Here is a 12,518-nt window from a genome sequence, read left to right as displayed (position 1 = left end):
ATTTATCTACAGCCATACACCCCAAACATGCTCAGAAGTGACCTTTGGCACTGAAATGAAGCTGCCTTTACTGGTACCTGACCAGAACTTTTCCCAGCCCAAATTTGGTTCTTGTCAAGCACCATTCCCCTGAGCTTGGCCAGCCCTGGCAGCTGGGAGGGGCTGTTCCTGGCACCAGTCTTGGCACAGGCAGTTCCCATCCAGCTGGCCTTAGCACAGCCCTGGATTTACTGGTGTAGATGAAGCCTTCCTATCCCAAACAGACCAGTCTTATAGATACGTTAATCTAAACTCTTGTTTTAAGAAGTGTAGTTATCTTGTTTCACCGGGGATTTCCCGGGTTAGGGTGGGTCTGTCCCACAGGAAATGCAGCACCCTCAACCAGCTGTGCTGGAATGGCCTACGTTCCGCAGCCGAAGGAGCCTCGGCAGGCCATCAGCTCCACCCGTGGCAGCTCGCATGCTAGCTGAAGGAACGCAGGCCTTTGCGGTCACTGAAACTAGCAATAACGTTTTTTGAGAGGAAAACTGGCTTTCCTGAATTGCAGTGTTCTGTGGAGCCAAGTTAGGAGAGAGGAGGGTGATTAAAATCTTGGCCCATTACACACAGTTTATAATTAGCCAGCTCGGGAGTAGTTTGGGAGCATCCCACTGAAAAAATGAATTACAGGGGGAAGTGGCACCTTTGTGAGGAATGCAAACTCCCCATAGGTCGGATCGAGCACTGGGCCTCGCTCCCGTGGCCGGGCCTGCACTGCGGGGGCTCGGGGGAGGCCCTGGCACTGATCCTCCCTCATGAAGGTGCCGGCCCCCTCCCGGGGTCTCAGGCAGCGCCAGAAGGGGCTCTGGGCTCTGCCGAGCGGGGGGGAGGGGGGGCTAGGGAAAGGGCGGCAGAAGGCGAGGAGCCAGTGCTAGCCGCGGGCGGGTGGTGACGCGAAGGCTGGGACGGGCCCCGAAGCCACCGGGAGCTGCCGAGCCACGACGGAGCCGACACGAAGGCCCTGCCCGCGGGAGGGCTGGCGGCGGCGGGGGGGCGGAGCCGCCCTTGCGCCTGCGCAGCACCCGCAGGAAGTGCGCCCCGCCCCGCCCACCAAGATGGCTGCGTCTACTGCGCGCTTAGCGGCTCGGCGGCTTTTCTTGCCTTGGTCTACTCGCCTTGTGCGAGCGTCCGGCTCGAGGGAGCGGGTAGGCGGCGGAGCGGGGAACGGGAGGGAGCTGCGGAGAGCCCAAGCGCCCCAGTGGCTCCTTACGGTGGTGCTCGGGCTGCCGCGATGGGGGCGGGGGGACTGGCGGCCGGGAGGCGCGGTGCACACTGGGACTTGTAGTCGCGGCGGCGGGAAGGCAGTGGCGCTGTGTGGGCGCCCTGCCGCGGTGCATGGCGGGAACTGTAGTCTCCGCCCGGCTGTGGTGAAGGTGGCGGCCGCCCGCCCTTTGGCGGGACACGGTTCTCCGGTGGACGAGCCCGGTGTGCTGCCTGCTCCCTGGAGCCGTTGCTACCCCATATCGAACCCCGCGGTGCCGAGGTGTCGGGGCTCGCTCGGCACTGGGAGTCGGAGCGGTGCCGTGCTGGGGCGTCGGTGAGATGCCTTGGAAAGGGGCGGCAGCAGCCGCCACCCGGCGCAGGGTCTGCCGTGCTCACCCCAGGGGGAGCCCAGAGGAGGTTTCAGTTCTCTCCCACGTTTAGGTGGAGGCTGCCCGGGGGCCCTGATCCCAGAGCTCTCCCCTTCTGCCATTTTCCTCATTCTCTCAGTTTGAGACCTAAGCTTTTCCTTCTGAAAACAGGAGAGGGGGATTTTGTTTTCAAGCACAGGTTTCTCCTTCTGTAACGCAGACTAGTAGTGAAAATAATCACTTGCAGCAGCCCAGGCGAGCCATGTGTCTGGCAGAAGAGCAGGCTGGCAGCAGCCTGGGCTGAACAAACAGGAACGCAGCCAGCAGATCAAAGAAAGTGATTAGTTTGCTCTTCTCAGGAGGTTAGTATATGGCAGCTGGTTTGGGGCTCCTCACTGTAAGGAGGACAATTAGTGAACTGGAGTGTGTTCAGCAGAGAAAGTTGTGGGCTGGAGCGTGTGCCTTGTGAGGAGAGGCTGGGGAGCTGGGGCTTGTTCAGCCTAGAGAAGACACAGGTTTGGTTGGATCTAACAGTAGCCTGCCAGTACCTGTGAGAAGGTTGTCAGGAGGACAAACCTGGGCTTTTCACAGTGGGGCATGGTGGCAGTATGAGAGGCAATGGGTGTAAGTTGAAATGAGAGTGAAAACTGGATATATGGCAGTCAAATCCACTGGCAGTCAAGCAGTGGAGCAGGCTGCCCAGGAGACTGTGCGGTTTCTCACCACCCTGGGAGATTTTCAATACCCAGCTGCAAGAAGCCCCAAGCAAACTGGTCTGACTCTGTAGCTGATCCTACTTGGAGGAGGAGGTTGGACTAGAGACCTCCTGAGGTCTGTTCAAGAATGAATTGTGCTATGATCCTAAAATACATGAGGAGGAGAGTGGGTGGGAGCTAGATTTTGTACTTTCATGTTTAGGGCAGTCACGTGTTGAGAGAAATCTTTGTTTATTTGATAAATTTAAAATAATAATTTTTGAAATAGCTTATTGCTTGAAGTGCACATTTGGGATACATATCTAAATTTCTTGATGTTGGAAAAAGTGTAATAAACATTTTTAACTTCCACCTTCCCTTCTTTTCTACCCCCTTCTGATTTTATGTGCTTTAACTTCTAGATGATTGTGTAAAAGGTGGCAATTTCAATATCTCCCTGTTCTGAACAGCAGGTGGCTGTGATTTGCAGTCCTGGGCATAGGCCCTTGAAGTATTCTCACTTCGCTTTAGGAAGTGGGTACCCAAAAGAATTCCAGATGCTAAAGGATATATCCAAGCCCTGCCGACTCTTGCTGGCAGAATGGGGAAACAAGTGTGGCTCTTAGGGTGGCTGGCTGATGATAGCACCATGCTTTTCTGTCAGATCATTTGATTGGAGAGAGGCAGATGCAGTCCGCTTAATTTTAATTATCTTCATGTTTTGCTTCTGAGTCTGGTTAGTATGATGTGAAGTACTGGCAAATAAATCGGTGCTGAATTTTTTTCTTTTTAAGTGCATACTTAAAAAAAGATCCACAAACTTAGTGTTTAAGCTCAAGAATACATATTTCAGAAGAGCATCCTAGGATATAACTTAACAATCTGAGCGTGACTGGTGATTTTTCCTTACAGTGTGTGCATGTTGGAACATGCAGGCTCAGAGCTTCCAAAGCAGCAACAGAAGTAGTCTTAAATGTTCCTGAAACTAGGGTGAGTCCTCTGGAAAATGGCTTACAAGTAGCCTCTGAAGACTCTGGACTCTCAACATGCACGGTATGTAACTTGTAAAGGGCAGATTTTTTCATAACCGTTCATGTGTGTTCATTTCCTTGTGGAACTAAATTGCATTCTTTCAATGTTTATTAACAATGGTTCTTAAAACTTAAGCTAGGAAATAGAAGTCTTAAGGCTTTTGTAAATATTTTGTGATTAGGTTTTATTGTGAAGGTCAACATCTTTTTCTTGAAAACCTGTTTCATTTAATGAAAAAGCCATTTAAAAATAGGTCTTGAAAATGTAAGTGTAGCTCATACACAAAACAAGCAAAGCTGCATTGTTAGCTGGTAAAATGACTTCTGTTTTTTTTTCCCCAATGAGGTCGGACTTTGGATTGATGCTGGAAGCAGGTATGAAAATGAGAAGAACAATGGAACTGCTCACTTCCTTGAGCATATGGCTTTCAAGGTGAGTATGAGTATTGACGTAGAAGTTTCCAGTGGATTTCTAAGTTATTTATCTTTAAAGATCAGTGATAAGAACTTTGTCAGAATTGTATAATTACATTTTCCAAATTGAGGAGAGGAAAAAATAAGCAGACAACTTAGACTTTGGTTTCCATTAGAAAATGAAGCTAAAGTCCTAGTTCTGTGTAGCTGATACACAGCTATAGGTTAGTAACACAGATCTAATTTTAACTAATTTCTAACTTGTTGTCATAATCTTAGAAGATACACATCCCCCTTTTGCCAGCTTTTAATTTTCATTTGGGAGCATAGTAGGATTTATATCTGACTTCCAAGCTTGGGGAGATTAGTATGCCAGTTTTCTTTCCAGAATACTTTTTGTTTCACTTGATCTTAACTTTTCCAGACAAGAAGTAGTAATAAGGAGTAAGTAAATTAAGGAGTCTAGTTTGATTTTCTTATTGTTCTATTTCAGGGAACAAAAAAGAGATCTCAGTTAGACCTTGAACTAGAGATTGAGAATATGGGAGCTCATCTGAATGCGTATACATCCAGGGAACAAACTGTGTATTATGCAAAGGCTTTTTCAAAAGACTTACCAAGAGGTAACTGCTTTCATTCATCAAAAAAGCAGCAAAGAATGAGATGCTTATCCAGCTTGTGATGAGACAACACAGAATGATGCTTTTGCAGTGTAACAGTCCCTTCCGTCCCAGGTTAAAAGTCCTTTCTTGAACATCACAGGAATGTGAGAATGCAGGTTTGGAAAGGAGAATGCCAGCAGGGAAGTTGATACTTGAAACATTTTTGTCTTTAGATTCCTGAAAGAAAATACCTTTTGGACTTCTCCCTTCCTGCAGAGCAAGTCTTTTGTCCCCTTACAAATATTATTAGCAAATCTCAGGCTGCTTGGTCTTTGGCCTGGGTTTTACTTTTGGAACCAGATTTTTCTGGTAGTCTGAAAATATGCTTTCCTTTCCCATCTCTATTTTCAATTAGCTGTGGAAATTCTTGCTGACATAATTCAGAACAGTACTCTGGGAGAAGCAGAGATTGAGCGTGAGCGAGGAGTTATACTTCGAGAGATGCAAGAGGTTGAAACCAATTTACAAGAAGTTGTCTTTGATTACCTTCATGCTACGGCCTATCAGAAGACAGCCCTAGGACGGACAATTTTAGGACCCACTGAAAACATCAAGTATGTCCAAATTTGTGGCTGTCTTTAGTTATGTTTAATTTTATTTAATTGAACTTTTATATGTTGAAAAGACACATCTGAAAATGTAGGGAGCAGCGTTACTTTTCAGTTTTACCTGGAAGGTAGCTGAAGTTGCACTGGTTGTAACTGTAAGGATTCCCCTGTTGCCTTAATTCCCCTGTATGCAGGCATCAAAGGGTGTGTAAACTTCAGATGTCTACTGCATGTCTTCATCATTTGCCATATTTTTCCTGTTTGTTAAAGATGCATCTGAAACAAAATTAGAAATGCTCTTTTTTCCTGTTGGTTTATCATAAATACAACTGCGTTTGCACTCCTCTTTCAGCATTTGTTTATACCAGTACAGACCAGGAGACTGCTAAATGTGCTGTTTTCAAATTGGCATGAGATCATTAGTGGATCCAGTTTCCACCCGAGTTGTGATTCTCACTCCTTCTCAGGAAGTTAGAAGATCTTTGAAAGGCAAAATGTGTCAAGTTTCCATTTCCTTTTTAGGAAGTTACCCTTATTTTAGCTTTCTGCCTCTGTGCAGCTCTGTGCAAAGATATTCTATTTTTCTGTACACTTGTCTCTTTTTACTGTAATAAACTTTACTAACGCAGTAGTGATGTTTCCTTGACTGTTTCTAGATCCATAAACCGTAATGACTTGGTGGAGTACATAACAACACATTACAAAGGACCCAGAATGGTCCTGGCTGCTGCTGGAGGTTAGTATGAGAGATTTGCCCTGAGTCATGTGAAACTATACTTAAAATAATGGTTTTTAAGTTTCTGGGAACAACATGATGAATTACCCGTTGTTCAGTAGGCCCTGGAAGTTCATTGTTAACCCTGTGTGTTTTGTCCCTTACTCTTTGAACTTTTGTTCCTTTTCCTCTCAGTAATATTCCAGAAACTTTCTTAAACCAGTGACTGGAAGTGGATTGGAGGCCAAGGTCATTCTTTCATGTGGGCAGGAAAAGAGTGGCCTAGAAGGGGTTCAGTGTGAAAAGGGCAGGACAAGGAAAGCAGAGAGAAAGAGGAATAACATCGAGGCTAAAAGGAAGCTGCTTATTTTGGTGTAATACTAATAGAAGGCTATTGAGGAGAATTAAGGAGGTTGATCATGATGACCTTACTGTGTGTAACAGGTGTAAGGATTCTGAAAGTAGGGCATTAAAGCAGGGGAACAATAAATAACTGGTTGAGTCTTTAAACTGCACAACAATTTAAATTAACTGTTTACAAAGTAACATTACAAAGTATGTGAAATATCTTTGTTCAGGGGTCTGTCATGATGAGCTACTTGACCTAGCAAAATGCCATTTTGGTAACTTGCCATCTGCTCCAGAAGGAGGACTGCCACCCTTGCCACCTTGTAGCTTCACAGGTAGTGAGGTAAGGTGTTAGATGGCTTTTTGAGCTGGCCCTTGTATCCCTATCAGGACAACTGACGTGGTCTTTGCTGTCGAGAGCAAGCTGTTCAGCCACAAATTAAAAGGTTCAGCAGATTCAAAGGTTTCTTGCTCCCAGTGATGGCAATGGAGTAGCTGCTTTCCAAAGCAGTACTTACCAACTTTTCTAGGACAAGCCTCACTGCCACCACTTCTTCTGCTTCATCAGTTTCTGGAGGAATACCTTCCTCATCCCTGCTGCTACTTCCCTTTTATCCCCTTGCCTACGGTGTTGGACCGTTTCCACTTGTTGAGATTCACTGATTTAAAGGATATGGCAGAGAACTGAGGCATCTGTGTTCTATTCCTGGCTCTGTTCAGGTTTTGAAAAGTAATCAGCTTTCCTTGCTGCTGTGAGTCACAAAATTACTTGTAATGCCCTCCCTATGTACGTGGCGTTAGGCTTGCTGGTGGCGAAGTGCTCTGAAATTGCCACAGGGAAGACTAGTTAAGGCCGATGTTAAATAAAGCTTCATATGCTTTAATTTTTGGTTCTGTGTGTGTGCGCTTTATAATCCAGATGTAATGGAAATGTCTGTCTCGTGATTTTTAACTTCCTGTATACATTCCCCTGCACAGATTGTACTACAGCTACTTTCATATGTTCCCACAGATCCGCATAAGAGATGATAAGATGCCCTTGGCACACATCGCGATAGCTGTTGAAGCTGCTGGCTGGTCGCATCCAGATACAATCCCACTTATGGTAGCAAATACTCTGATAGGTAATTGGGATCGCTCCTTTGGAGGAGGCGTGGTGAGTGAACATGCAAGCACCTTCCTGCTCTTAATGAGGCTGGTGAGATCTCTCTGATGGGTACTGCCAGTACAGAACCGTTCAAGCCTGTCTGATGGCATTACTAGTACTTTATGGCTGTTTCTGAATGTCCTTTTTTGGAGTGGGAGAAGGGGATCCAGTTCTGAGTCTGAGAGAATTTGTTGCCCAAGATTTAGGAAAATATTAGGAAGTGGTTCTAAACCGCCAAAATAGAGGTCACTCGAGGTCTGCCAGCCCTCGTGGAAAGTAGGATGTTTCATACCTGTATGTCATCAGACATACCTGTATCAGTAACTGTCCTTTTCTTGAACCCAAGTAGCTTTGTGATTGTGGCTTCAATCCGGGCTGTTACTTGGAAATGTGAGATTATGTGCAGGGAAGGAAACTGTTGAGATGAAGAGCTGATAACCTCATAGCATCTGCTGGAGCCTGTGTTACTACTGCATGCTCTGTCATCATTGAAATGAAAACAGGAGGCCGTGGAGGTGCCTGGTAGGCTTTCAGAAAACTGCATAAAATAATATATTTTTCTTTTGTCTCAGCAGAATTTATCCAGTAAACTTGGTCAGATTGCCTGCCATGGTAACCTGTGTCACAGTTTCCAGTCTTTCAACACCTGCTATACTGATACAGGGCTGTGGGGACTCTATATGGTCTGTGAACCATCCACTATAGAGGACATGGTGCACTTTGTTACCAGAGAATGGTAAGCTAACAACTGTTTCTCTAAAAAGATTGTTTTCAGTGGAGGAATACAATTTAGAGAATAGCAATCATTTAAAGAGAGTATTTTTGTTCCTCTGCGTAGGCTTGCCTAGAAAAACAAATGCACCAAATTCTGAGTCCCAACAGCCAGTTTCTGGCATCCTTACTTGGAGTGAATAGCTTAAGGTTTAGGTTTGATTTTCTTTTTCTGCCTTGGAAGAATAAATCTTAACTGTAGTTAATGTAATAGTGTTCCTTGTACAAGAAAATAGACCAGTGGGTTTGTTTTTTTTTTTTAATTGCAAGTGACAGGACTTATAAAACTGTCAAATCTTTTAGAATACTAAGTCATTATACACTGCCTGTGAACTGCATGTTTGACATCTGAAAGAGTAATGGTCATGAATGAGAATAGTGAATGTGCAATTACCTACAACTACCATTAGTAGTTACCCATTCTGCAGTTGCTATCTCACATGACCTACCAGGTGGTGGTGTTACATAGAGCTCTAGTGAGTACCTGGAGAAATGAAGTCATGTAAGGTAGGTGAGCTGTTATGTATAGAATTTTGAAACCTAGGATTCTAGATGATGTTAATTAATCCAAGGTTTAAATCTGTAAAGATGTCCATAGGTGCAACTGTAATGCTTCAATTGCAGATGTGATTAGAAACAGGCTCATTATTTAAGGGTTCTAATCTGAAGTGGGTGAAGTTGAAACAAAAGCAAAAAGAAAACTTGTAAATGAGGGGTTTCTTGAATTGCATAGATCTCATATGCCATTATACTAGATCTTTGTAACAACTCATGGAGAAAAATAGTATTGTTTTAGCTGTCAGTTTGCTGCAGCTTAGCATCAGAGAAAATCTGAACCAGAGCAGAAGAAGAATTTGTTAAGATATCTAATGCATCCCTCTGTCCTGGTGGAACGTTCCTTAGGCAGTGCAGTGAATCACCTCACCAAGAGTCAGGAAGTAGTGGATTGCCTTCTAGGCTAATTACCTCTAATTGTTTGGTTCCTACTATCTTAGCAATAACTGTTCTAAAGATAGCATGCATGGACCACACCTGGCTCAAAATAATAAAATGAAATACAGCTTTTTTAAGGGGAAAAACTCGCTCTTGGGTGTACTGGTATGCTTCCAAAAAACCCTACTCTTATGCTGCTACTTTGCATCCTATGGCTGGTTTCCTTACCAAACTCCCTTACCAGCTCTGTCTATAGAAAAGAAGTGCCTGGTAGGTGTACTAATGTATATGTACCTTTTTATCACAGGCAATCTTGAGTGCTTACAGCTTACCATTACTTAATGCCTTTGGATTTAAATGATTTTTCAGGATAAGACTTTGCACAAGTGTTACAGAAAATGAAGTAGCTCGAGCAAAAAATCTTCTGAAGACAAATATGCTGTTACAACTTGATGGTGAGACTTATGAGAGCTTTTTATTCTTAGTGGAGTTGTACGCTGATAACTGAAGCATATTTTCCCCTATTTTAGGCTCCACACCAATCTGTGAAGACATTGGAAGACAAATGCTGTGTTACAAGCGGCGAATCCCAATTCCAGAACTTGAGGCAAGAATTGAAGTAAGTAGCACTCATGTTGCAACTTTTAAATTAGCCCACTGAGAAATTTAATTGCTACAGGAAGTAACAATCCAGAAGTTAGACTGTTTCCAACTGTTTTGGTGCCTGTTCTCCTGGATTAGAAAAAATTAGGAAAAAGTTAGGATCACAAACTCTTTTAGATGAGAGGGGTAACGAAGATGTCTCTTTACTCCTTTCAGGCTATCGATGCCCAGACTATTAGAGAAGTTTGTACAAAGTACATCTGTGATAAGCACCCTGCAATTGCTGGCGTGGGTATGTTGTCCAAGTTTCCCTACCCTCCTGTAACCCCTCCACACAAATCAGTTTAGCATGTGTCACGGCCAACTTTCTTTAACTTCCAGGTCCAATTGAACAACTTCCAGAGTATAACAAAATCTGCAGTGGCATGTATTAGCTTCGTGAGTAGTGAGTAACAAGAACTTCCACAGTGTTTGAGCTTTAAAAACAAACAAGCAAGCCTTACACTCCTGTTTAAAGCTTTTGCGTTGGAGAAAAATACATTTGAGAAGATTAGAACTCAAGAACCAGCCAGGCCTGTATGTCTGTATAATTAAGGAAGGAATGAAAACACGTACAGTATTTGCATTTTTATTATAAAACAAAGATTGTCAGTAAGAGTCATTTCTTGACTTTAGTAGCATTCATCACTTGTTCTTGAGCAGCTTTCTTCGCCTTGACCATTTCAACAAGTTCCTGGACAGTTGGAAAAAAAAAAAGAAATAAGATACTTACCTAAATGCAGAACTTCTAGCAATGCTGTAGTTTTGAACGCTACGTACATTCAGCCTGAAACACTCTGAGGCATCTAGGCAGTTTAGTATCTTAAACCAATTTCTCTTAGAAACAAATAAATTAATGGAAGGTCAATGTTCATCTACTTCCCTTGTATCAGGAACTTCACCTACAAGAGGCTAGGGATAGGACTTCACCATCTGCACGAGCTTGCTGTCAAATGTTAAGACAGATTTCATGAGACAGAATTCCCTTCCCACTCCACCTTGTGTTAGTTTAGTTAGTTAGTTGTCAGGTGGGGAGAACAACAGTAAAAGCAAAGGATTCTACAAGACCTGGGCTAATCACAATCATAGAAGGAGTTAAGGTACCATACCTTATATCGCTTCATGCAGTCTTTTTTTGACCGGCCTGGAACAGCTGCTGCTATTTTCTCCCATCTCTCAGGAGTATTTACTGGATAAGTCTTCAATGCTTGTTCTAGAAGCTTTTGTTCTTCTGTAGTCCAAGGGGATGAATCTAAGGGTGATCCTGTTTTTAAATGCAAAAGTGACAGTAAGAAAAAAAATATTAATAAAGAATCTATGAGATATGCCTAAGAAAATACTGTGAAATCTACTACAATTGATTTAAAACCCTTGCAGTTTTGTGATACAACTAGTCTGACGTAAGAGCTACCCAGCAGAGGTAAAAAAAAAAAGCAACTCTGAAACTGACTGGACAAGCGGCCTTTGGGATGTTTAAATAAAGCACAGAGGAGTAAATTAGAAGGTAACATCTTTCACTGTCAGCTGGGTATTAGACGGCCACAGCATTAGGGTAGCAATGCAGCTTTGCCTTTTCTGTTTCGGTAAGGATCACTTGGTAAGGAAGCACAGCTTTCTGCAAGTGTCCGGAAAATTTGATGAGAGGCATTTGGGGATTAACAGGAGACCAAATCTTAGCTGTAGGATGCTCCTGTATCTCAAGTGCATACCCTGCTCTTACTTGAAAATGTAGCACCCTCTGAGGAACAGATGATTTCAGCATCAGACTTAACCTATTACCTCACCAGGAAGCTTTTCAAACTGTTGCTATTTAGTTAACTAGGGCTTGTACTGTGTGTACCAGAAACCCTCAAATCCAGTAACAGGGCCTGGATCACTTCCTTGCTGCATAAATTTGTAAGTTTGTTTGTAAGCATGTCTTAAGTTCTGGGTTACTTTCTTTTTAAGAGGCAAAGCAGACAACTCTGCAAGAAGGGCTCCCTTTTCACCTTTACCTTCAAATCGTTCTGAGGGAGCAGCACTGTCCATCTGAGGCACCACACCATGTTCTTTTTTAAATTTGTCAAACGCTTTCTTGTTTATATCATCTTTTTGATGAGGGTCTATAAGCAACAGACATTGCATAGAATAATTATTGCAACAAAATTAAAGCCAGATGTAGTAATAAAAACATTGTGTTGCAGATTATTAGCTTACAATAATCACATAATAAAAACCCCCTAATTCTGACTTCCTTTACCATCATTTTAAAGAGGTTGGTAAATTAAAAAAAAAAACAACAAAACACAAACAATCTTTCAGGATCCAGTAAACTTTGCGTCAAGTGTCAGGCTCTCCAACCCCTATCCTCCTTGTATTCCTTCGGTGAATACTTTCTCTGTATAGGTTTAAACCTGAATCTGCAAATTCATTGATATCAAAAGGGATTACTGGGCTGTGGCACAAAACTCACAAATTACCCAGGGTACAAGCATGGCAGAGGAGCAGGAACACTGGGAAAGTCTGAGTCCTCCCTGTCAAGTATGTGGTTTGGAATGGAAAAACTTCTTGGGAACTTTGGGTTTTTTCCTTATTTAGTGGAATGTTTTTATTTCCCCTGAGAACTTATTCCAGAGCTCTCTAGGCTCCATTTACCACAAGCGGAGATGGGCCACATTAATTTAGGTGTCTTCGGTGCTGAATCCCAGCATCTTTTAAGTAGCTGTAGCTTCATCAGTTCCATTTATTCTAGATGCCTGCATCTGCAGAGATCCCTCTTGGAGGCCCATTTGTCTCTCGCTCAGTTAGAGGAGCTTAGGCAATGCACGTGGCCTAGACATCTGTGCATCAAGCTAGATTAAGAGAATTCCCGAGTGTCACTCATGAGTGACTTACACAATAGCCATAAGGCCGAAAATACTGAATAACATAAGTCCTCTAAATCTTCCATCTGGTCTACATACCTTTTGGGGATATATAAAGTATTTTCTCATAATAGCAACACAATGCTGTTCAAAGAAATA

General features: G+C 43.4%; 2 protein-coding genes across 4 annotated transcripts in view; one reads left to right on the top strand and one right to left on the bottom strand.

Annotated features, from left to right (window-relative positions):
- The first annotated feature begins 1,071 nt into the window (after positions 1–1,071).
- On the top strand, positions 1,072–10,138 carry PMPCB (peptidase, mitochondrial processing subunit beta). 2 transcript variants are annotated; one of them, XM_037390381.1, is made up of 13 exons: positions 1,072–1,184; positions 3,218–3,358; positions 3,683–3,769; positions 4,244–4,373; positions 4,768–4,966; positions 5,617–5,696; positions 6,254–6,366; positions 7,036–7,179; positions 7,746–7,906; positions 9,244–9,329; positions 9,405–9,493; positions 9,694–9,769; positions 9,859–10,138. In XM_037390381.1, the coding sequence occupies exons 1-13, from the start codon at positions 1,095–1,097 to the stop codon at positions 9,909–9,911; spliced, it is 1,449 nt and encodes a 482-aa protein (XP_037246278.1). In that variant the 5' UTR covers positions 1,072–1,094; the 3' UTR covers positions 9,912–10,138. The 2 variants fall into 2 exon arrangements, with proteins under 2 accessions (XP_037246278.1, XP_037246277.1); XM_037390380.1 differs by having other exon boundaries at positions 7,743–7,906.
- The window catches only part of DNAJC2 (DnaJ heat shock protein family (Hsp40) member C2), a 19,229-nt gene continuing 16,800 nt past the window's right edge, over positions 10,090–12,518 (bottom strand). For both annotated transcript variants that reach the window (XM_037390370.1, XM_037390371.1), the window contains exons 15-17: positions 11,511–11,618; positions 10,626–10,780; positions 10,090–10,210 (exon numbers count right to left, since the gene is read on the bottom strand). In XM_037390370.1, coding sequence (XP_037246267.1) covers positions 10,136–10,210; positions 10,626–10,780; positions 11,511–11,618 — 338 coding nt within the window. In that variant the 3' untranslated portion in view covers positions 10,090–10,135. The remainder of the gene's footprint in view (positions 10,211–10,625; positions 10,781–11,510; positions 11,619–12,518) is intronic.

This window comes from Falco rusticolus, chromosome 5, assembly GCF_015220075.1.
Source record: "Falco rusticolus isolate bFalRus1 chromosome 5, bFalRus1.pri, whole genome shotgun sequence".
Taxonomy (NCBI): Eukaryota; Metazoa; Chordata; class Aves; order Falconiformes; family Falconidae; genus Falco; species Falco rusticolus.
The sequence above is the reverse complement of the archived record's forward strand: the minus strand, read 5'-3'. Positions and strand labels throughout refer to the sequence as shown.